Source organism: Galleria mellonella, unplaced genomic scaffold (assembly GCF_026898425.1).
Source record: "Galleria mellonella isolate WM207_F2 unplaced genomic scaffold, CSIRO_AGI_GalMel_v1 utg184, whole genome shotgun sequence".
Taxonomy (NCBI): Eukaryota; Metazoa; Arthropoda; class Insecta; order Lepidoptera; family Pyralidae; genus Galleria; species Galleria mellonella.
The window spans coordinates 6,909,185-6,936,221 of NW_026442025.1; the positions used below are offsets into that span (position 1 = coordinate 6,909,185).

Genomic DNA, 27,037 nt, shown 5'->3' on the forward strand with positions numbered 1-27,037 from the left:
AATATACCAACTGGATAATATTTAAAATTAATTATTTCCTATATTCCTGTTACAACATATCACTTACATACCTATTGCTTATTATAAATAAATTGACATGAAACTTTATTTGTTTTACTTCACAACGTTCATACATCTAGTACCGAATGCAGTCACATTCTCCACAATGTTTTTTAAAAGTACAAATAAATTTGTTTCATTTATATTTCTATTAAACATATTTCTATTAGTGCAAGCTCAAAGTGAAAAGAGTAGTGTGACATTTATAATTGATGATACTGGATCGATGTCTGATGATATACAACAAGTGAAGCGAGAAGTACACACAGTGTTCAATACAGTGATGAATTCGGCTGCATCGCAAATAGAAAACTTCATTCTTATCACTTTTAATGATCCTGGTGAGTTTATTTTTTATTATAATACTTAAATGGCAAACATTGATGGTCCACCTGATTAAACGTGGTAACTATCGCGTACAGATATCAACATAAACTAGACACTGAAGCGAATGGTACTAAGGATAGAGGGGTACGGTCTAACCACACTTCTTCTCTGTAATTTGACTGTCATATTCACACAGTTTCTCAAAACAAATATATCTTTTTTAGAGATAAGTTCTTTGCTTACATTATTTCTAATTGTTATCATTACTACATGTTTTTTCAAATAGCTAATCGTAAACATGTAACATATATGACTACACTACAAAATACGATCAAAAATTAAAACGAGAAGGCATCAGAGAAAATGCGTTGGTGTTTTAATACTGGCTTTTGAGATTTTTAGAACATGTAATTTGACTGTCATATTCCATCGTTCAAACTGAATCGCAGCTGTGCAAGCTGCTTTACGATTATGCTTCACACTATTTTCAGGTGTCAATAGAGAAATCTCGCGCTAAAACAGTTCCAAACAGAAAGAGAAATACTTTATTTGTAATGTTAATAATATAGAGGTTATCAAGTTTCACAAAACAAATATATCTCTTTTAGAGATAAGTTCACTTTTGCTTACATTATTTCTAATTGTTATTATTACTGCATGTTTTCTTTTCTAGAGCTTTTTTATGTTTTTTATGCTTTGATAAGGGAAAAAGGCTACGTCAATCGACGCAAAACTAATATGAAATCAACATAAGAGTAAATTTTATCAATTACATGAAACTGTTATAAAAATTGAATTAGAATTGGCGACACATTGCACGTGCAGTATATTTTCTATCCAACCTTGCATATCTGTCCAAACAGCAGAATATTAATGTCAGTACCTTACTATTTAAGAAAGAAATGTAAAGTGCTACACACAAGCCCAAGAGGTTTAAATGGTACTAAAAATTCTTTAATTTTTTGTGTGTATTTGCATGCAAAATAAATAAATAACCGCAAACAAAAAGGACGAATTGAAAACTTCTCTGGAAGTTGCTAGAATTGACTTTTTGACGTGGGAGTGAATCTTATCAATTGCAAATAGCTAATCGTAAACACGTAACATATATCACTACACTTAAAATACCATCAAAAATTAAAACAAGAAGGCATCGGAGAAAATGTGTTGGAGTTTTAATACTGGCTTTTGAGGTTTTTTAGAACATGTATGGTTTTTAAATTTGTACTGTGTCAGTCTTTTTGTAAAAAATATCATAAATATGTGTTTTTTTCCCTAAATATATTATATTACAAATACATATAAGTTTTACTATTGCATTCTGCTGTTTACATTAAAATGCAATAAGATGGTCTCATTATTGAACTAGTAAATTGTACTCCACAAAACTAAAAACGCCGATTTCAATTGTGCTAATACCACTTTTTTTACTTAAAAATCAAACTACAGAAGTGATTTTGATAAAAATTTTAAGAGACTAATCGGAAAATAAAAAGCTAAAAAATAAAATTTCCCAAATCAGTTTATAAATGACGGATTTCTTAAGTAACACATAAAAACTACAACCGAATTGAAAACCTTCTCTTTAAAGTCCATTAAAAAATCTATTTATTTTTTTATTTATTTCATGTTTCAGGTGTGAAATTATTAACTATAACAAAAGATAAAGATGAATTCAAAAATTATTTAGAATCCATCGATGTAAATGGAGGGGGCGATTGTCCAGAATATGCTATGTCAGGAATCGAATTGGGACTTGAAAAAAGTTTGCCTGGATCTTATTTCTACGTTTTCACAGACGCTTCTGCAAAAGACTATGAAAAATTGAAACGAATTCAAAGTCTTGCCATTAAAAAACAAACACAGGTATCTATTGTTTTTTATAATCTTGGAATAGCAAATATATTGACGGACTACCTGATAGTAAAGTGTAGTAATGATTTACTGATTTTTTTTATATACCTATTGTCCTCTATATTTTGAATATTACAATATTATAGTCAATCCTTAGAATCACCAAACTTAGGGAATTGAACAATACAAAAATCATAATAGAATTGGTTTGTATAATCTACCGATGTATATGGACTAGTCCGTCAATATATGTTATACCTTCAGTACACGAGGTCTATTAAACACAGCGGGTTATGCAAAGTAAATCCTATTATGTTTTATATAATGTGCAGATTTTTTTCTTCTCTATCTTCTCTAGTTTATTTTATTTTGCACTTTGTAATAAGTATAGTCGACTGATAACCGACGTGTCATTAGCAAATGTAGTAATGCGAATGATAATTGTATTTAGTTAAAATCTTTATGAATTTTTATCGATATTAGTCATAAAAAGCAACACAAAAATAATCAAAAAGTATACATAAATAATTTCAACAGTTTGTTTTATATTTTTATTAAACTAGTTGTTTTTTCCGGGCTTTTTGGATTTACTATATAAATTATTCCATATATTAAGTTAGAATATTAATATAATTTGCCAGTTTACCAAATTTAAACATACAGATATCTTTTAAATCTTTCGTATTCATAACATTATTAACTATTTCCCGCGACTTTGCCTGCGTGGATCAGTATATATAATTGTATGTGTCAAATTAGGATACAAACCGCTGTATCAAATTTCATTCAGGATCTGAATGTAATTCGATACACGGATTTAAACGTGATTAACAAACGTAGGTACAAAACATGCAAACATCTTGATTGGCTGTCACTTTAATAATATTAAGTAGTAAGCTATTATAAATATCAAGTAATAGAAAACAGTATGAAATTTTATTTAATTTTAGGTTGTATTTCTTTTGACTGGTAGATGCAATTATAACGATGACGATCCCATGTACAAATCGTATCACACGCTGGCTGCAGCGACATCAGGACGAGTATTTCATATGAATAAGAGCGAAGTGGGAGAGGTAAAGTCAGTTTAAAAATCTATTTAATAATTAGATATGCGAGTATATTAGAGAGCTACGTTCCATAGCAACACAGACAAACAGATGAGGTCTTATTTTTACTGAAAATAATAATTGTTTAGTGTTATTAAAATTTAAAAGACATTTAGGATTATTCGGTATCCTTTAAATAAACGAATGAAAACTCTTTACTGTTCTTTTTAAAGAGCGATACGAATCATAAATATTAACAATATGTACTCAAAGAAAATTAATTCTTAATTACATAAAAGTAAGATAAAGACTAAATAGCTAACTTTTTCCAGGCAATTTTATACTTCGGTAGAGAAAATTTTTCACGGCGGAACTTGAATGGAGAAATACTAAAATATAAAAATAATTCACAATAAGCTATAACTTTTAATTTTAATTGTGAATAAAATTAAATTAGTATAACTAAAATATGATCTATTATCTATACTTATAATAAATCTGTAGAGAGGTCAATTCTGTGCATGAAACATATTTCTAAAATAACTATCAGGGGGTGATTAGTAATCGATACTGATACCAAAAATGCAATCAGTAAAATTTTTGTCTGTCTGTCTTTTCGTTATAGAAACAAAAACTACTCAACGGATTTTAACGAAACTTGGTTCAATTATTCTTTATACTCCTGGGCAGGTTATAGTATACTTTTCATCACGCTGTGATTAATAGGAGCAGAGCAATGAAGGGAAATGTTAGGAAAATGGAAGAAGTTATTCCATTTTTAAGCTTCCGGCGCGTGTGCAGCTTTAATGGCCACTTTTTAAAATGTAAAAATGTCCACCCGTTCGATGCCGGGACGGGCCGCTAGTATTATAATAAATGTCTACATTTTGTCATTCGGTATTGAGTATCCTTAGGATGTATCATTTATCAGCTTTGCTTTTTTACTTTTTACGTGTATACAATTTTATTAATCATTACAGATTATAAAGTATATAGCCGATACAGTGGAGAGTCGAAAAACTAAGATCGTTGCTAAAAAATTTGCCCCTGGATACGGCCACAAAGTGGAAGTAAGCATATATAATAAATAGTAATAATTAAATTATTCATAATTAAAATAAAAGCAACTAATATTCAATAAGTTATAAAAAATACATTATATATAAAATAATCTTTCCTCTTTAAATATCATAATTTAGATCATAGTTCCTCAACGTAATTTTACTTATTGGTGGCTTTGCTAATATATTTTTCTCTAAAATCTATGTTAATTTTACTACCTGCTTTTTAGACCATATTTTTTAATTTTCTAGCGCCCTTTCCACGCCATCTCAATGACGAATTATTTCATTTTTACACTTAATTTTCTCTTGGTTTTCTACAGCCCCCCTGAAAGTCTCAAACGCCCACAAAGCGACTTAGTTTGGATAGATTCTATGTACAGACATCTAATTCCTACTGTTATTTGCTTTTAGTATACCCTCGATTCAGAAACGAATGGTTCGAGTGTAATTATATCAGGTGAAGATCCTAAAGGAAAAGTGACAAACCCTGATGGATCAATCAGCTCTGTACCTACTATTGACACATCTGGAGTAGTGGTGAGTAAAATTAAATTTGTGAGAGTCATTTCTACAGGCAGTACTGAAGATTATTGATATCATTCATATTTATAAAAAAAAGTATTTTTTTTATCTGTAAATAGTATAAAATATCAATTTTAAATTTATTTTTTCTTACGCCTTATAAAAAAAAATAAATAGAGTAGGCATACTGTTAATATTTTTAATAAATAAATTTATGAAAATTTTAATTTAACTGCAAATGAAATTAAATATAAACGCTTAATATTTAGATAATTTACAATATCTCGCTGATATATGAAAGTTTGGAAAAGTATGAATATATAAATAAACAACAATAAAATAATGTAAACGAGTTGTATTGTTATTTCTTCGTAAATATGGTATAAAGCACTGTTATTTATTTAATTTATTGAACTCTTTATTACAACATAAACAAAAATATACAATGACAAGTGAACAATTCAAGTGAAATACAGTAACATAAATACACATTGAAATATGCACATAAAGGTACAAAAGGCGGTCTTATCACTAGGGCAATCTCTTACAGACAACCTTTGGTTAAAGGAGAACAGATAGAAATGGATAGGCGCAAGAGTGAATTAATAATTTTTCATGCATAAAATACAAAAATATATTTTGTGTATTTTTTTTTTAAATACAATTAAAACACTGTGTATCACTTTGATGTTTGATTCCCGATCAAATCTTCCAGCTCGTGTGATTTGGTCGGGAATCAAACATCGTACTCGTTTGTATTCAGTCATTCTCTTTCCACGTGTTTAGGTTATAAAACCTCCTTCTCTTACTGGAACATACATCGCTGAGGTTGGTAGTAAATCGGAAACATCGGTCGTAGTCATGGCCACTACCAAGATCGACTTTCAACATGGTTTCTCTGTGTTTAAACCTAAATTACTCAATGCCACCACTATCAAACCTATAGCAGGTGAGTTCAATTAAGAAATTACTATGTATTTTTTAAATCTATAGCCATAAAGACAGTAAAGGCTTCAAATTTAAAATTCCAAAATTATTATAGTAAATACAGAATTAGCAGTATTATTTTTTTAACGTAACATAATTGTTTTTCGTGTAATCCCGGCATAGAATAGGCCACCCCTTTCTTTTCTGTGGGTGTCGTAAGAGGCGTCTAAGGGAGTGCGAGGGATGGACATTAGGGCCCCTCTTAAAACATCTTCAAAGCCTAACTGCAATTGTTTATTTGCCTGCCAAGCATGGCAACCACTGACAAACCCTCCCGCCCCTATGGGGAAGCTTATATTCAGCAGTGGATAATTAAAAGCTGATATGATGATGATGATAATAATTGTTTAGACAGATTACTAAGAAAAAATAATTCTTGCAAATTTATTACAGATATAAAATCGTACCTGTCGATTGCGCTTATAACGGACAGCGAAAACGTTGAGTTGAAAAAGATAAGCATCGTAGATTTAGATGATAAAATTATTTTGGAGAAACCTGTAGAACTAATTGATAAAAAAACCAATTACTATATAACGGAACCCTTTGTACCACCAAACAGTTTATTTAAGATTGGAGTAAGTAATCATTTCTAAATAAAAAAATAGTATTTATTTATTAAGAAATTATTTATATTATGATTTATATTTTTATGTTAAATTATTTTCAGATAACAGTTTACAATCCAAAAACGAATTCTACAATAAAACGATTCAGTTTAACACCGATAGAGCCACAAAAACCTGAGTTAGGTATGTATTACATTTTTTTTTATATCCCATATGAGAAATTTCTCAAGTTTTTGATAAATTATTATTGAATGATCAAATAAACAATAAAAGTGCTCATAACTTTAATTCCTGAAACTAATAAATAAAAAAATTTATAAATAAAAACTTTCAACGAGACTAGTATGATTATGCGACAATGCGATAATGGGTCTATAGATTTTAATAAAGCAGCGGACCATAATAATGACAACTTTAAAAAAATTTATGGCAATGCAATTGTAATTTTGGAAATTGGAATTGGAAATCAGTCTAAAGTTTGTCAATATACATGTACTTTTCACAATATTTTCCGAGGACTATCCGGTTTCATTCTTAAAACAACCTAGATTTAAAGCTTCTATGGGATTTACCGATGCTGTTGACTGCTAATAGTTCAAATATATTTGAACTACAATAAAAAAAAAAAAAATTAAACAGTTATATATAAATATAAAATATTCCGAAATTTAGATGGCAGTCATAAGCTTATTTTTATTTATTGTATTTATTATCATATTATCATAACAAATATGTACTTTTAAGATATTATATATTCATATAATCAGTAGAACTAAATTAAAAATAACTACTTAAAATTGATTCAGATAATTAAATATATAATTTTATATACATCAGATGGTAAACCAATAGACACGTCTCCTGTGGTAACAATATTGGATGGATCTGAATTAAATGCTGAATACGATGAACCTTTAAAACTGGTTTGTAAAGTGCATGGATATCCGAAGCCAGACATTGTTTGGGAAAATGCTATTTCTTCTGAAGTGTTAAAAAGCGAGGTAAGTGTCGCAAGACAAGATTTAAAAATGTTTGATAGAGTTACTCTTTCTAATCAGTAATGATCAAAAATACCAAGAAAAAGATTATAACAATGAGACATTGTTGCCATATTAACTTGAGAGTTAAAGTATACTGACGGATATTTGAAATCATTATTTGATAGTATTCAAGCAAAAGCTTAATTGTTATCTAAATTTATAAACAGCTCCATAATACTGTCTACAATCTATTAAACTACATTTATAGATAGTTTTTTTACACTCTTCATAAAACACACTGTTTTATGAAGACATACGTCTACCAGACGGACTAACAGTCTAATAGACTGCAACAACATTTTGTTCATTCAAGTAGGTAATAGACAGATAGATTGTCTATTTAGAAATGTCCACGTATGTATTACGGATGAAAAAAGGTTATCACATCCTAACCTAATTAAGTAATATACCATATATTTACATAATAATTATAATAAATTACAAGATTGATTGATTACTAATTTGATATATAGTTTTAATTGCAAATAGAGTCCAGGCGGACTGATGACTTTCAAGAAATATACCAGAATCTGTTGAGTTTATATAGTCGTATCTGTACTGTACAAACGAGATAGCACTCACTCATTATTTATGAAATCTCTATAAAGACTAATATAAACTTTGAATTTAGTATAAATATTTTTAAAAACAAATAGTATTTTCTATTTTTGGTTACAGTGTTCCAGTATTACATTATTAGTAATACAGCGAGGAAATTTTGATCTTTTACAATTCTGTTTTTATTTATGTTTATTTTTAATATACTGAAAATCAGGAATTTAATAAAATTACTGTGTTTGTCGTTTTCAATAATTGTTTCATCAGGAAGTCTTCTTCAGAGTATAACAGTGCTTATGTACTTCTCAATATCCACTATCGTATAATTCTATTGTTCTAAATAAATAAAATATGCTACTTTTCCTGTCATATTTAACTAGTCCCTATACTAATAAAACCCATTTTATTTCATTTAAGCTAACTGTGTTGGAACCTCCATACGACTACATAAGTACATTGGAAATAGACAAAGTAAATAATAATGTTACCTACAGATGTAAAGCATTTATTAAAAGCAATGAAGATAGTAAAACAATAGATATTAAGACTAAGAGGAAGTATTATTTTGAGATGTTGGAGATTCCTAAAGGTACAGCTATTAGTATTTTAACAACACACAACATCAATACACAATAAATTAATGTCTGACTACTGGGTACAGTTTCTGTAAGAGATGAATATAACCTACCATTACAATAGTGACCCAGTGAAATTGCGACAAATATTTTAAAGAAGAAGCATTTCCATTACATAGTCTCTTATTTCTACTCTCTATTGAAGATATTCATGAATAATCTCCATTGAATTATTGTATCGTTAAAAATCTCTCATACACAATAAGTTTTTACATATTTCTACAAAGTATTCGAATAAAATAGACTGATCCTTTCTAATATTATATATTTTTATGTATACGTGGCAGTGAAATTCTAAATAGTAACACGATCTTTCGACGATTACTATATCTATAGCCATCAATATAAAATATAAATCCGAACATTTAGAATATTATGAAATATTATGATACTGATTAATCGCATATTATTGTTTATTTAGATTTAAATATAGAATACAAAAAAGAGGGCAGTGTTCATTGCAAAGTAAATGCGTATCCACCAGCAACCACAGTATGGTATGCAAAAGGAAAAAGAATATACGGAGATAGTAAAAATGTTCTCATATCTGCCGATAGCACAATTCTCACCATTAAACATATGGAACCACATCTACAAGGGGCGTATATGTGCGAAGTTAGAAATGAATTTGAAAGAAATGTTACAAATTTCAAGATCTCAATTACTGGACTAGGTGACTATGAATAGTTTCTTTTTTATTTGTACATTGAGGGTAATCTTAATACTAAAATTTTAAATCTTTAATATTGTATTCTGTGTTTTTATTTTTATTTTATAGAAGCACCTGTTATTAGAAAAGGAGTAAACAAAATCAACGTATTGAAAGGAAAAAGTATTGAAATATCATGCAGGTAATTTAATTCAATATATTTTGAACTAAAACATAAATTTTGTTAGTTATATAAACATACTCTCTAATGTTATTCTTATTTTTATTATTCTCTAATTTTATTCTGCGACAAATAATACCTACATAAGAAACAGCACAGTACGTTCTTAATGAGTTAAATGGGCATTGTGTTGTTCTTCTTTACCATCTCTATATTAAAAGAAATATGTGCATTAAACTTATATTTCATACAATAAAATTGTAATGATTAAGTTGCATTAAAAATATTTCATAATTTGTAAAAAAGCTATACGCTATTTCATTCTAAAATTTTTGTAAATGGTAAATATGTTCCATTCGCTTAAAAATAATATTTGAAAATATGATGTTATTCTAGTAAAGGAATCCATTAATTATATGATACATTACACTTAATTGAAAATTCAAAAAAGAATAAATTTAAACCGAAAATGCTATAACACTTCATGGCCAAAAAGGTCAAATTAAGCGCCGATGTAACATTTATTTTTTTATTTTTGAAATTTGCTAAAATAAGACACGTAACTTTAATATACTTACTTTTTAACCATTCATATCAAATTTGATTTGTAAAGATATTATTATTTATACTTTTTTAATATGCTTCAGAATTGTACGTGGTATACCAAAGCCTAAATTTTCTTGGATGTTAAGAAAACACTCAGAAACTTATAGCTTGTCTGAAGATACTGAATCTCTTTACTTGAATAATGTAACGTCTGAACATAACGGAGTATACAGATGCTTGGCTGTGAATGTAGTCGGTGTCGACTATCATGATACCGAAGTGATTGTAAACTGTATGTATCCTTAATTTATACTATACTTTATCATATCGACCATTGACTGTCCTCTGCTGAACATAGGCCTTCCGCATAAGTTATCCCGTAGTTGCCATAATTGGCATGCGGGGTGACGACTGCAATTAGGATTTTGTAATAACACTAAATGAATTTTAATATAATTTTGTATAGATAATTTTGAACTCAGAGAAACAACTCTGTGTATTGATACTATTTAAAAAATCAATCCTTATGTTGATAAAATGGTACAAACGTAGTCTTGAATGAAAGCTAAAACTTTCATTTTTATAATAGTAAATAAAATTACTACTTTAGATTATAAAAAAAAAAATATTTTCGTGATGTTCGTTTCAAAATAGCCAAAAAAAATATGACAACAAATAACTTTGTTACAGATCCACCTCAAATTAAAAATGATAAAACGGTCATACAAGCTGTAGAAGGATCGAAGCCAATACTCTTATGCAATACTGATGGAGCACCAGCTCCTTACGTTAGGTGGTTTCTCAATGGCACCTTACTTAGAACGGATACAGATCATCAAATATACAGAGACAATAGTATGAGGTAAGTATTGATAAATTTTACTGATACCTATGATCATTTAGAAATACTAGTCTAAATTAAAATCATCAATCCCCTTGAAATCCATTTAAGAATTTGATAACCGCATTTTGCTTCGTTGGATTCTACTAAAATTGCTAAAATATTAAATAATAATTCTGTGACGTCACGGATATAGACATAAATATATTACAAAAAAAAAAATAAATAACGCTGATTGATTTATAGAAGTTTCCTTATACAATATGACTTTACTTTCAGAATCATCGCTTCCGAAGAAAATAGTGGCAAATATACGTGCGTAGCAGAAAATATATATGGGAAAGCTGAGAGAACTGTTCAAGTTGATTATATTGGTTTGTTCTTTATACTACTTTTGTAGTAAACAAGCATGCTTCCCGTCTGATAGAAAACAGGATTACCGTAGTCTAAGGACGCTAGTAACACCAGAAATGTAGCGCACACGTTGCTGACCCATCATCATCATATCAGCCTTTAACTGTCCGCTGCTGAACATAAGCTTAGATACTAAAGCCTAGAGAGATTTTGCCAGTAGTTACCACGCTTGGCAGGCGGATTAGTAACCGCAATCAAGGCTTTAGAGATGTTTTGGGAGACTGCTGCCCATCCCTCCCCCTTCCTTAGTCGGCTCTTACGATACCCACGAGAAAGGAAGGGACGACCTATTCTATGCCGGGACCACACAGTTAGACTCATAAGAAACCTTAATACACCCCTTTTGAAAATCCTCATGGTGTAGTTTCTAGACAAAGCCTCGGTAGAAAAATCATTACACCACCTCAAGATAAAACTCCTCTTAAATCACACTGTGCGTGACCGTTCTGGTTCTAAGGTGTGAGAATAGATTCCCTAACGATGACGAGCAGTGCGATGGTATGTTTTTATTCCACTTTCTCTTGTATGTGAATGTGAGAAAGACTCTGTTTTCCGCGCTTAGCCTCTCATTTGGGCCGTTGTGCGTATGAGTCGTGGCTAGTACGGCCAACCTAGCTCCGCCCAGAAGCGCAGAAGCTTCCTTTCTCTTGTATGTAATAATTAATTTAATTTTGGCTGTTTAAAAATTGTACACTGCTGTATCCGCTGACTTTGATGCTCCTTTCCACTTTGGGTGAAAACTCGGTGAAGAAAACTCTATCAGAGTTAAGCTCGCCTTTGTACTTTTGTTTTCCTCTGTCATATTTTTATAACTAATGTGTACAATAAAGTATTAAATAATTTTTTAAATAAATAAATAATAAAATGTTAATTTTTTAAAACAAAATCAAATTATCCAATTTCAGTGCCAGTCAATATTGAGTTACCAGACAGATCTACGCTAGAAACTAGAGTAGGAAGACACTTAGTATTGCCCTGTCGTGCTGATGGATATCCTAAACCTGATGTGAAATGGGTATTTTACAGCACCAATCCTGAAATACCGCCCAAAATATTGAAGTAAGCAATATAATATTACCGTCTTTCTAGTTATTTAATTTTTTTCGTAACTTTGTTGGTTTGGAAAGTGTTAGTTTCTATGCATATGGATATTCCTGTACAAGCAAATGTAAATAAAATTAAATTATGTTTTTAAATGGAATGCAGTGATGTGAATTTAAAATCTGTTTACTTTTTATATTGGAAATGATGTATTTTAGTATCTATCGAGGAATTATGTGGCTCTTTGCAGATAGCTCTGTTTCACTGATGTTTCACCATTAAATATTTATTGTGTGTTTTATCCCTACGCCTTGGTTTGAACGGTGAACGATAAAATACAAGCATGGTACATTTTTTGTAGCATTCTCATGTACATTTTTAAATAATTATTTTAGATTTTTTTCTTCGCAAATTTGGAAATAAAAGTGGAATTGTCTTTTCTCGCATTTTCGATCAAAAGTAAAAAACTATGCAACAAAAAAATAAATACATAAAAATTTGTTTTAAAATGTACAAAATGAAGCACTTTAATATGATATCCCTTGGATTGATAGGTTAATTTTGAAATATTGAGTACCCTTTTTGGACCATTTTTTCCATCGCAATATGTATGGGCTAATAATATATAAAATTATTCAAAAAGATTTCAAATCGATAGCATTAGTAATTGCTAAGATATAGCGCTGTGACAGATGGATGGACAAAGAATCTTTAAAATGGGGTCTACTCATAGCATGAACGTCACTCTATAATATTCTGTAACTTCCGCAGTGTTTAATTGTTTATGTCTATAGGCAACTGCCATTATTTTACTTCATCGGGACCATCAACGTGTTTGCCATTCCAAATTATACAATAGAATATATTTATAATGTAGATGAGATTTATTTTATCTATATATTACTATTTTATATCAATATTTTTTTTGCTATTTATTTGTTCATCACGTTGCACCGTCAGTTATACTTTGTTATTTCTATTTGCGGTCAACTGATAGATAACACCATATGATGTTAACTCCGCCATTTATACTATCTAATTGTATTAAAGTTTAATAAATATAAAAAAAAAATATGTAATTGCGACTTTCAGGGGAGAGAAAGGTACATTGACTCTAAAAGCGGCACAACAAGAACATAGTGGTTTTTACACCTGCATTGCCAGTAATCCCGGAAGCTCTGTCAATATTACATATGAAGTTAAAGTACACGGTAACTATCGTAATCATTTTTTGAACTTAGACTTTGAACATATCTAAATAAAATCTATTAAAAATATGATCTTTGGATTTGGATTAAATATTTTGATATATATATATATATATATATATATATATATATATATATCACATTTATGAAGTACATAAGGTGGTCTTATCGCTGAAGCAATCTCTTACAAACAACGATCTATCTCTTCTATCTAAAAATCTTTGGATAGAAAGAAAAGCAAAAGATGGTAGCTATTTGACGCAAGAAGTGTTACTATTAATTAATTGAGTTAAAGATTGTATGAAAGAAAATCCTTTACATTAAAAAATATAATTATGTAATAATTATATAATTATTGACTATTTATTATATAAATAAAGATATCAATAATATTTTTGTAATATTCTAATGCACAAACCAACTGAATCGATTATTGGATCCAACAGTACGTTTTTTTTGTAGCGGCGTATTATCTTAGTGGATAATACAATAAAAAATGTAATATGTCATTATAATAAAATTATTATTTTTTTTATGTTATAAAAATAATATAAGACGTAATTATAATGTTACAGCTCCGCCAGTTATACTAAATACACATCCAGACAGAATATATACTGCTGTGGTAGAAGACTTGGCACTACGTGTACCCTGCCACGCTACTGGTAATCCGGAACCAGAAATCACGTGGCATTTAAACAGACTGCCTGTTCCTAAAGGTACATACATTAAATCATCTACATCTGTACATATTTTATTATCAATATAATAATGGACTTGATTTGTATGATAATTTAATCTCTTGTGTTTGTTTGTTAGTCTATATACATACAAATCTATAATCGTAAAGTCATCTTTTATTAAAAAAAAAAAGTTGAGTTTTTACTCGTTCCTTTATTGAAATTACATTCCAACGATAGAAATAAAAATTAAAATAATATTTTGAATCAATATTTATATACCCACATTAAACTGAGAATGTACATTAGACTACGTTCATAAGAAATAAAGATATTGTTATTAAAAAATGCTTGTAATTAAGTTTACTTGAATAGAAAATATTCTTATTCATATTTTGCTAATTGTAATTTGTGAAATAGAATATAATGTCATTCACTATTGGTGGAAAAATTAAATTTTAATAAAAAAAAATGTACCTACTTTATTTGCAGCAAACATAAATGTTCGGATAAAAATAACATTATACATGCAGAAATTTGATATGAGTACAATAAATCAGATCAAAAGATTGCTAAAAGCAATCTTTACAAGACAACCTTTGTTTATAAATTGAGAACAAATATAAATTACTTAGTTTTTTAATTAATACGTCATTCACATAGACTTAATTATTTATATATATATTCTTTATTGCACTTGTAAGTTACATATAAAATAATTTAAATGTTTAATTATTTAAATTATTAAAATAATTATTTAGTATGTTTTATTAAAATTATTTTTAATTATTATTGTTTAATAAAAGAACCAAATAATAAAACCATTAATAAAAGAAGAATATTTTTAATAATTACCATTTATTATTTACTAGTTATTACAGCCGCAGCTTTGCTCTTTGAATCAATGTTATATATTTTATTTACTATTACGTATTCTATATGTTTGTTACATGGGCAGTTAGAATAAAATCTACCTGTATATTAAGTTTGATTCAAATCTGTCCTACCGTTTAAGCGTAATAAACATCTTTACAAACTTTCTCATTTATTATATTAGTGGGATTAATCTTAACTTTGTTTTAAAGGTGAATGGTTTGATATAGAAGAAGACGGAACTCTAGTGATAAAAAATCCAGACAGCAACTCGGGAGGATTTTACTATTGTAAGGCACAAAACAAATTCGGTATCGATCAGAAATATTTCCATGTAGTTGTCAAACGTAAGTTATTTATTAGTTATAATTCTACTATTATTTATTTATATATTTTATATGTGTTATATATTTCCTATTAAATACCGCTATTTTCTTCTTTTATGCAAAAAAATGTTATTCATAAAAGAATCATTTATGAAAATTTTAAAGTTTGGAGTTTTTGTAATTTAGACTATATGTTAGTCAATCAGTTTTTAAAAATGCAAATGAGCGTTTAGTAATGCAACATTATGTTGCAAATTTTCATTATTCTTTTTTTTTTTCATTTCAATATTTATTTATTTATTTAAGGACAACCAACAAAGCATACATTTATATCTACTTAAAATATATTATAATAAGGTTACATTATAAAATGCTGCCTCAATTAAAGGCCGCCACGACATGCGCATTCTTAATATATTATTATTAGTAAGAAAATTTGCTTACTGAAACTACTTGAAATATGCTTACTTTAATCACACAATCTTTATTTAATTAAAAAAAAAGTAACTCAAAGGGTATACTCATATCTCCATCAAAAGACCCTCTGTATGTATAAAGGTTTAAAAAGTTAAGAAACTAAAGCTGTGTAAATACTAAATGTTTAGAGGTTTTATATGATATATACATATGTACAAATGTATATGTATATATAACGTGACAATTTAGAAATTTGGTGGGAATTAAGGACATTTTGAGTTTTAATCAAATGTTCGCTTCACTGAGGTTATATCACAACAATTTGAAATAACTAATTTATTACTTATTGTAGAAGTTCCTGATGCAAGTACTCCTACTTCTTCAATAGTAATCAAAGAAGGCAATACAGTTCACATTAAGTGCGATGTCCCTCATGAAAAAATCGATAAACTAAGATGGTTCAAGGTTTGTATAATTAAATAATTTTACACAGAGATAAAATCAAGTGGAAATTTGTTAGTTGGTCATAGTATTATAAAAATAGAGAAATTAATGTTAATTTTGACTGAAACAATCGAGCTCTAGTTTCTGCCCTTCTTGATATTTCGTAATTTTTTTTGTCATCTTTTAGAACAATAAATTAATAAGAACTGGAGAATTAATCCTCAATAATGCTAGAGCAGCAGATACAGGAGTTTATATATGTCGTGTGAGTAATTTCGTCGAATCTGCATCTGCTACAACCAAAGTAACAGTTGGACTAGTTCCAAGATTTAAGGTAAACGAAGAAAACACTAACATCAATTACGAAGAAGGTACAGTCATTGACCTGAACTGTGTCACAGAAGGAGAACCGACACCTCAAGTAAGTAACATAATACTTTAAATGCTAGTTAGATAGATATTCTTTATTGTTTTTTCCAAAAGATTACAGTACTTTGAAATAACAATGAGACCTTATAACTAAAAACGATCTCTTCCAGAAAACCTTTAGATGGAGGTAAAAAAATATTAACAGTTTAATGCTAGTTGCTAGTTGTTGCTAATAAATGCCAGCTGTAACTTTAATACAATAGTTATATAATTTAAATCAGATAAAAAGTGAAAGTCCAATAAAATTAAAAATTTTAATATGGCTAGGATGCACAGCAATACTACATTATTTTGCAGTACGTGTACATGTCAATAATGAATCCTTTAAAAAAAATTATCAGTGACTTCTAAAATATTAATAGCTATTATATCGTATGTTATTTGTTGTTTAAATCAAATCCAGGGCAGGTAAAGGCAATCGAGGGGAAATGAGTATGTTTTTATCACCATAATAATCAAGATGAAATACTTTTTAAAATATACTAATAAAGCAGAATAAAAATCAACCATTAAGCCTATTGAATAACAAATTAAAATGTATTTATAATTCATTCACACCTCAGGTATCGTGGTGGCATGATGGCATAATATTAGATGAAACTGAGTCAACTTATTATCTTGAAATGGAAGATGACAGCAGTATTGGACAATATACATGCGTAGTTAGTAACGAAATAGGAAGTATCAATCGTACATTTACAGTTGCATTAACAGGTAATATTTTTTTATTTGTAACAAATATAACAATTTGTAATTTTTGACATATTTATCAGAAGATATATTATGAATGAGATATAAGTTACGAACAATTTTAATTCATTATTATTATTTTACATATATTCCAAATCATGCATTTGTGAGTTTCTGTGATTTTTCAAAAACTAACAATAAAACAAAATTATAAACTATTAAATTTGATCTAAAATTAAGTAATCTAATTTACATATTACTCTATAATAATACCCGACAGTATTATTGAAGACAAATAAATAATAGAAAAGGAATATTAGTTAAATTCATTTTTTTTCTTAAAATTTGCTAACATATATGTTTTACGTGTATATTTTCTATCACTCTATTTCTTTTCAGATTGTTTACTAAACATTGAAAGAGATTTTGAAGGAAATCAACCTTTAATGGTCACAAATGACTTGAGACTGCCATCATATAAAATTATTAATAATGAAGCTGTGCGAGTGCCAAAAGATGAAGTCATAATATTATCATGTCCTGAAAGATTTAATCTTTTGCCTTTAAGTGAGGTTCAAGCTACTTGCATAAGTGAGACTGATTTCAATATAGGTGGAAGAATTTATAAATACTCCGATTTAAAATGTACAACTCCAACACAACCTGTCATTAGAAATACAGGATTACATTGCGCTGGTCCTAGAACCGAATCAGTTAAAGTTGGGTATTCAATACGAGGGCGATTCCTTGAGGTTTACGAAGTATGTTTGAGTAAAGAAAAAGGTGTTCCACTGTACACTAAAAATTTTATACATTGGACTTTAGCTGACGTTGAACCTAAAGATGCCAAATGGATAAACCACGAATCAGCACCATATGATTTCGATGCATTATATGATTGTAGAAATCAAATAACTACGATTTCCTTCACATTAGGTGAAAAGTTCCATTATGATGATGGTTGCTGTTTTGCTAAAAGACAATTGGTTAGTTCAAAAGATTTATATCCAGGACTTCCGCAAGTTACAGCTTTTAATCACTTAAATGTAATTCCTTTATGGAGTACTTGTGGTTCGAGGGTAAGTTCTTAATTTTTATTACAATTATTTAATTGAAAAACTGTAAAATAAAAATATATTGTCTATACTATTACATATTATTCTTTACTGTTATATTAGCAGTAAACTTTATATATATATTATATATATATATATATATATATATATATATATATATATATATATATATATATATATATATATATATATATATATATATATATATATATATATATATATATATATATATTATTAAAGACTACTAATATATATATATATATATATATATATATATTAGTAGTCTTTAGTATAATATATTTATATCAGAAATCCAACCTACTTTTGTCTTTTTTATCAATTTAAAGTAAAAAATTTATCTATAATTTATTTTGTCTTATTTTTCATACAGAATTGGGATGAAGTGGAAGAACGTGTAAGAACTTTAGCTAATTCGACTCATAATGAACTTCTTGTTTGGACTGGTACTTCAAAGCATTTGGAGCTTCCCAACGTAGTTTCTGATAATATAGCTATAAATATAAATGATAACACTAAAGAACAACCTATCCCACAATACATATGGAAGGTAAGAAATTAAAGTGTTATAATTTTAAAATGGACACAAGAATTTAGATCTGTTCGATGTTATTCAGTTTAGCATGATTATGAATCGATTAGATCATTTGCTAATATTTTAGACTACGTATATTACATATAATTTAGAAGCACTTTAATATCTTTCAGGTAGTGCAAAATCCACCAACTAGACAATCACTTGCAATCATAAAAGTCAATATTCCCGATATGGATCCACGGGATGCCTACAAACACATGCTTTGTACAGATATTTGCGAAAATATCTCATGGATGAGAAACAAAGCCTGGAAAGATACTACTAAAGGTTTTGTATACTGCTGCAAGATTAGGGACTTCGAACGAGCTTTCGGCTTTAACAATTACTTTAGCCCAAGTGGAAACAGAATTCTTGATGCCGTATCTATAATTTCTGATCATTCTCTTATACTTGTGTAGTTTATATACACTAAAAAAACATTAGTATTAAAAATATATACATTATAACTAATGAACAACACATTTTTTATAAAAAAAACAAATCCTAAAAAATCTAATAAACTTAGTGAAAAGTATTGCAATTCAATTTATATTTATAGATACATATAGATTTAAGTATATATCCCAAAACATCCAAGATTCGAACCATGTAATGTTCTGTGTCATGTAATATTGACCTGATCGAATTTAGGAGTTTATTTAAACAAAAAAACATGCTATCGTCATCATGATTGTCTTGAGTAATGTATTAAATACATTAAATTTATAATATTACATTAATATCCCACTACTGGGAATGGATCTCCCCTCACTAGAGAAAATATATTACATAGTCTTTATATATAGAACTAACAAGTGCTTTTTTTTAAACTGTTGTAAACAATCTCCAATTCTTTTATTTAGCTAATAGAGTACCTCTAGCACTTAATTTGAATTTGTACTTACTTTTATCTATTCGCTAAAATCACAATCACAAATACAAAGTAATTAGAAAACCCTTGTTTTTTAAACTAAGATTTTCTCAAGAATTTCTTAAAGCTAATTACTGATATAAAACCTTTTTATTGCTGTGTAGGTTAATTTTGTTTAATGTCATTAATTTTTTTTTAAATGAATCTATTGACAGATATGTATTAAAAAATTAAGATCCATTTTAATAAGAATCCGTATCTTGATAGATTATTAAAAATTTCTCATCCTCCCATCATTATCATTAACAACAGTCTACTATTGATGATATATGAAGTTGTGTTTGCATGGCTGTGTTTCAGTTTGAAGGGTGGGATATGGCGTGAATTTGCAGGGCACAGAGGAATAACACCTGAGTCCTCAGGAATGGCAACGCATGGGGGGTATCATGGGCGAAACAGTATACTCTGTTATATCCATGGTACTGCTTATGTCTATAGGCGACGGTTACCACTTTCCATCAGGTGGGCCGTCAGCTTGTTTGCCATTCTAAGCTGTAAAAAAAACCGTTATCCCAATTATTACTTGGAGTCGGCATAATATGTTTTCTATCCATATTACAAAAAGATTTGGCCTATAGTTTTACGACCGGCCGCCTGCCTGACATCAAACCTCTTTGTCCTGTATTTATTGATGGTTACCGCCACCTATGGTATGGAGGAAAGGATTGAGGAAAAAAGGAAGGCAACGTTGGAAATGTGTAAAGAAAATTGGTAAATAAGAGGAATAAGGGACTTATGTAGGAAAAGAAAGGGGAGGGAGGTGACGATTGACACTAATACCTACTAAATAGGCGGGAAGAGGAATTATTAGTAATGGGAACTAGCAATGGAGCCGCCATTGCTAGTATTATATCCTGTCAGATTGACCTCCTCGCGATTCTCTCTGGAAAACATCGTAATTTAATCTTGATGTATTTGTTAAGATGAGCTAACTAGTCTCGTCCTCACCTATCAACCCTCACCGGTGCTCCAGTTTACACCAACAGCACTGGCAGTTTATATCATTCCATTGCCAACCATTAAAATAATACTAATGCTATTATTTTTTTATGGATGATAACGCAACAGTACAACTTGCACTCTCAGTTTCGATTATCGGTGAAAAACCAGGGAAGAGTGATAGATCGAAGACAAATTATGTGGTCTACGACAATTTCATGAGGAATTAACTACGATGGTTTTCATAGAGAACCGAACCGGAAATCCATGGCTTGTTCCTATTAGTCACAATGAATTCTTATACTTATTACTCAGAATGGCAAACAAGCTGGCGACACACCTGATGAAAAGCAGTAACAGTCGCCTATGGGCATAAACAGCACCATGCATATCACAAAATACACTGTGATACCCATGCGTTACTATTCCTGAAAACTAAGCTGCTATACCTTGGTACCCTACGATTTCACCGCCATATCCCATCCTTAAAACTGTTAAGCTAATTCAGCTGTTTCACAGAAGAAACATGAGTGGAATAGAGGTACCCATGCAAGGACTTTTATACAAAATCTAAGTCTGGTGAACTTGATTATGAAATTTTAATTTTAACTATTATAATTAATGATTGTAACTATCAATTAAGCTACTCGATGAATGTGACTATAAACTATAATTTACACTATTATAGAAACATTTAAATGTAATATACATTTAAAGACGTTTACTAGATATTGTTATCTGGTAACATTAATAATAACATCGAAACGGTTTCAAATGGATCTATTTGTGTCTAATAGTTACAAAATTTGAATTCAATCATCGTTATAACGACCGTAAATACGAGTATAGTTGTATTTTTATTGTTATCAATAATTTTGAACACTATGTATCAAATGAAACAACAGTTATTTTTAACTGTTGACTATTAACAGAGGATGGGTTGGCGAAGGCCGTACCATTGACATTATGATCTCATAAACATAGGAGCGCCTTCGTTATATTAGAACCATAAACAAAGCGAACTGCAAAATGTTGCATAGGACCAATTTACTATGATTATTTCGGCATTTCTTGCTTTGAGCGATGGATCATTATCAAACATCATTACAGCTTATGGTTGAAAAAAAATGTCAAGCTTCATAGGTCAAAACATATCTGATATTGTTACTAGAAATATCAAAGCAGTATTATTAATATGACTTAGTAATGCTAGTTTTGCCTGCGGACATAATTTTCTATTCTTTTTTTAGTACAGACGCTATAATTGAAATTAAGATTCAAGATTAAAGAACATCTATAGTGTTATTAACATTTCCAATTACTTAATGAAATTTTTTTTCATGTCTTTTATTGTAGTAGTAGTAGATTAGTATTCCATGTAATTTTTTTTAATTGAAATCTTTTGTGCAGGAAAAGGCAAGATAATGGTGAACGTAGGGTTTGTAGACGTTACTATGGCTTCATTTGATGATATATTATTGATATTTGATGACTCTTTTCTTTAAAACAATAGACTATAAAAAAGAAGTAACACTTATAGAAAAGAATATACGATTTTCTTTTTCTCATGTTTATTTGAGAAAAAAGTTCCAATAGACAAACACTCCCTTTAAAGGGCAGAATGGTTTTTATTCCACCTGTAACTGTACTTAAAATTAAAAAGTGCTAGGATTTACCAGAAAATTATTTGCAAATAAATTTGTGATCGGGTAAGAATTGGTAACGTTATTACATAACACTAAAAATACAGACAAATTAAGAAAAACCTTCTTTTGAAAGTTATTTAATATAAATAAGTTTACAACTTTGTATTTGACATAATCTCTAAAGTTAATCAGTGTTCACAACTTGAATTAGTTTTCTTTTTCGATAAATTGCTCAATTCGGATCTCACAACTTGATAGTTTTGGATCATTACGCAAATCATATATTGTTTCATTACATAAGTATTTAGATTAAAAATAACGGATTTTAATTTGGAAATATAACTAAATCAATATTATACACTTTCTGTTTTGATTATTTCTATATTTGATACATTGTTATGATAAAAAATAATGTTGGCTCATTCGATCATACACTCACTCGCTCACCCTCTAGTTCTCTTCGTGTCTTGCTTGCAACATCTACTCCTAATATTTATGTATATAAAAACATAAGTCACCTGAAATTTACTCTAAACGTGACTTTCTTTTATACACCAACAAATTTGATACCAAAACGAAATACAATCTTAGTGAAAAGTGAAAACAATTTCATTAAAAAGTGAAAATTGTTTTACCGCGTTATAACGTACGTGCCGGGTATATTGGTTATTACTGTTTAAGGATTTAATCGATTATTTCTCAAATACCACCAATGAATTGCTGAAGTGATGGTTAAGATAAACCGTTTAATACAGATAAATTGAAAATCTGGATACGCAGGCCTATGGCTCTGTATCGAAATTCAAGCACTAACATACTATCATCATTAAGATATTTATTTTTTATTTATGGACAACCAACAAAACACACATTTATATTAACTAAAAATACATGATAGTATGGTTACATTATAAAATGCCGTCTTAATTAAAAGCGACACGTATATTTATATTTGTATTCTGTTAAATGATATAGATTTGTAAATAGTAATACATAATCAAATTCATATACAACATAGTATATTCTATTATTTATAGTAGTTCATCAAATTAACCATCAGCTTGTTTACTATTTATACTTTTAGACAAGGATAAATTAAAGTTTCAAAAATTGTTTATAAATACATTACAATGTTTAGTTTTGTTTAAAAACCAATTTATCATTGGTTGCACTTAAAAAAACATTTAAATAAAATTAAATACAAAACTTTGAATAATGATGACAAAACCCATACATATTTCATGCACCCATCGTAACACTCATAAATGAAGTCACACGTATCAAGTATTCGTTATTTATGTATTAAAAACATAATATTAAATAACGTATTTAATAACGAATAACAATCTAACAATCATTTATAGCCAGTTCAAATGTCAACTTAGCAAAACGCGTTATTCTTAGCTCAAATAAAAAAAAAAGAGGATTTCCGCAAGATTATTATATTTCATTGCGTCTTTTGTGAAGCTTTGTTATCAGATTGTACATTGATTGATAAGTATACACAAAACAATGTCGAGATGTTTTAAAGCTCAATCAATAAATGTCAATTGTAATCACTACGTGATTCCCAACGCATTGCCTCTTGGCTATACGGATGTTGGGGTCAAGGACGCATATGTCTAATTCTAATTGAATTTACAATAGAAACATTTAATGGCTTAAATATTACGTCCATTGTGTGCAACCTTTGATGGACCCAATAAAGGTCAAAATCAAAACATTAGGACAAATTAGGCGTGAATTTTAGTGATGGATAAATAATTACATGATAACTTGTAAGCAATTTAAATATGATTTATTATTTCCGCGGATTCACTTTCGCGGGTTGTTATAAATAAAAATAACCTAAAAGCATTAACATGATTATTTGTAAAGACTTAGAATTTAGACGTTCATTTCTGAAATATTTTAAATATGGTGCATAAACAGAATAGAGCCTATGTTTACATTATTGTAGTTCACGTGGAAAAGGCCATAGTTTATATTTAAGAAAAATATAGTTACGATTTTATTCACAAATGGGGTAGTTAGAAGCAACGTTACTTTTCCGATGTACGTAGATGGACGTAGTATGTAGCACTCGGTTTCCTAATCCGAACACATATGTGTCAGGAAAAGTTTGTATTAATTTCGTTCTAATTTCAGTTATTAACGGAATTTACTTTCGCCAGAGTGATGTAGAATTTTAAATAAGACAGTAAGTTGTAAGACAGTTTTGTATTTATTGCCAATGAAGTCCTGAATTATCCTAAGTCATTAAAGTATTGAGTTGCGGTAGAATGTAATCATCTAGATGAGTCGCGGTCTTCCACCGTGCGTTTTTCAAGGCACTTTCTTCCACGCACAACCATTCTTTGGAATCAAATTCCAGCAGCAGTATTTCCGAACCGATACGACAAAATAACCTTCAAGAAATTCCTTTGTAAAAGGTCGGCAGCACACCTGCAATGCCGCTGGTGTTATGGGTGATCATGGTCGGTGATAGTCACTTACCATCAGGTGAGCCGCATGCTCGTTTGCCCCCTGTGTTGTAAAAAATGAAAAAAAAGTAATCCTCGCTCCGGCACTACGTCGAAGAGGTAGAATACAGATGGTAGGAGTCCGGTAGTAGGTATTCATTCGTCTCCCCCGAGCCGATTAGATTGAAAACAATTAAACGTAATTCTTACTACATTATATTCATAAACATTTTTTTAAATTTATTTCTATTTTCCGTGGCTTCACCCAAGTGGATCAGTATGTAATATATTTGTCAAATTAGAATATAAATTACCTGTGTACAAAATTTTATTCATACCTGTTCAGCCGTTTAAACATTATTGAGTGACAAACTCACAAAAATCTTTACAAAATTTATTATAACATTATGTAATAATAGTAGTAGAATGAATGCTTATTACTCTATATATTTCTAACTTTATCAAGAATGTCAAGATATCACCTTATCATTTCAGAATTTATGTTCTTACTTGAACAGTATTAGTTCATTATTATTAAATTAGTGTTAAAATAAGCCGACATGTCAAAATTAACCTATACCATAGACACATTAATGCAATTTTCGTAAGAATTGATGACTTCATACCATCAGGTAAATCGATAGAGATTATTGCAACTCTGTTAAATCGGGGTAAAAGAATTGATAGTAATGGGGACAGTAGTTCCCATTTATATCCTTTATTTTTTTAATGAATCATTATGGAATGGTAACCCTATCTACGCTATCAGATTACGCTGGCAGTAGCAGAGCATTACACTCACAGTTGCCTTCTGTGAGTGTGAGTGAAATTCATCAGAAATTAAACATGTTATCAAGAGTAAAACCGCATGGAGGTCAACCCGAATAGGTATATTTGAGGTTCTTAAACCTTATTACTAACAATACCTTTCCCCCAATTTATTATTATTAACAATATACCCTTTCGAATCGATCTCCATACGATCTCCTGTGAAAATCAATGTTATGTTATACTATAGTTATAGCAATGGGGCTGTTGTCCCCGATACTAATAATCTCTTCCTTGTTTACAATTTACGGCAATTGTCTATATGTTCGACGAAAATTTCCGTATAGTAATGAACTAATAATAAAAAGTGACTTCACTCTTCATATTTTGGGTGTCCTAAGCAGTAATTAGAAAAATATACATAACAGAAAATATAAGTGATCGAAAATATGAGTACATGAAAAACTACCATGTTACATGCTTTGTTACTTGATACCAGTACTGGTAGATTATGACGATAAACTTCGGAGCAAAGCTATGGGATTTTATTCACCTGCCTATAAAATATATTAGGAATCCTTATAATCCAGCAGAAGAGCATGCATTGACGGATATAGAAAGGAAGTAGGACTCACCGACCGGGTAAACTTGCTGAGTAGTTGAAGACCTTGGGTGCACCCTATGACTTTGACTCCTTTTTCACACACCAACACTGGTTAGATTCACAATTAGCATGTAAAAGGCACGCGAATTTCTATAGATTTCCTAGTCTTTTATTCACTTAGAGTATGAGCAACACAAGCTCAGGTACTAGCTACCGCCATAATGATATTTTTCGTTTAACATTCAAACACAGAGGTCGCCGGTCGGCGCGAAAATTTGAATTGGAGTTGTTAATAAGTTAATGGGAATATATTAGTACGAATGGATAAAGGAATTAGGAAAGGATGTCGGAACAAGTACAAAAGAAAGAAAAATGACAATGAAACCCTATACCAAACCATTCGGTCAATGTAATGGTATCCTATATTCTTATCTTGTAACTTATTATGGTATAGTTAAATTAATAAATGATTCAATGAGACGGCGCGGCGGCGACGGAAGGCGTGCCCACTATAAGGAATTCCAATGCAATCCGAGTATACTTAGCGAATAATATGCAAGTCGAATATTTCATGGAAATATTTTGTAATTTTAAATTAAGTTCATTATAAGA

General features: G+C 29.5%; 1 protein-coding gene across 1 annotated transcript; it reads left to right on the forward strand.

The window, feature by feature from the left end:
- The first annotated feature begins 103 nt into the window (after positions 1-103).
- Positions 104-19,610, forward strand: LOC113512041 (hemicentin-1-like). Its single transcript, XM_026895804.3, has 25 exons — positions 104-401; positions 2,024-2,253; positions 3,192-3,317; positions 4,271-4,360; positions 4,766-4,891; positions 5,663-5,825; positions 6,257-6,441; positions 6,534-6,615; positions 7,270-7,433; positions 8,448-8,619; positions 9,087-9,338; positions 9,444-9,516; positions 10,143-10,333; positions 10,732-10,903; positions 11,162-11,256; positions 12,202-12,355; positions 13,430-13,548; positions 14,121-14,264; positions 15,311-15,445; positions 16,194-16,306; positions 16,473-16,706; positions 17,278-17,428; positions 17,804-18,483; positions 18,872-19,048; positions 19,207-19,610. Exons 1-25 carry the CDS (start codon positions 167-169, stop codon positions 19,492-19,494), a joined length of 4,551 nt encoding a protein of 1,516 aa, XP_026751605.2. The 5' UTR covers positions 104-166; the 3' UTR covers positions 19,495-19,610.
- The last annotated feature ends 7,427 nt before the right edge of the window (positions 19,611-27,037 follow it).

Coding starts and splice junctions, on each gene's coding strand:
- LOC113512041 (XM_026895804.3), top strand. CDS start 167: ATGTTTTTTAAAAGTACAAATAAATTTGTTTCATTTATATTTCTATTA. Junction 3,318..4,270: donor ATAAGAGCGAAGTGGGAGAG/GTAAAGTCAGTT, acceptor TAATCATTACAG/ATTATAAAGTATATAGCCGA. Junction 11,257..12,201: donor TGTTCAAGTTGATTATATTG/GTTTGTTCTTTA, acceptor ATCCAATTTCAG/TGCCAGTCAATATTGAGTTA.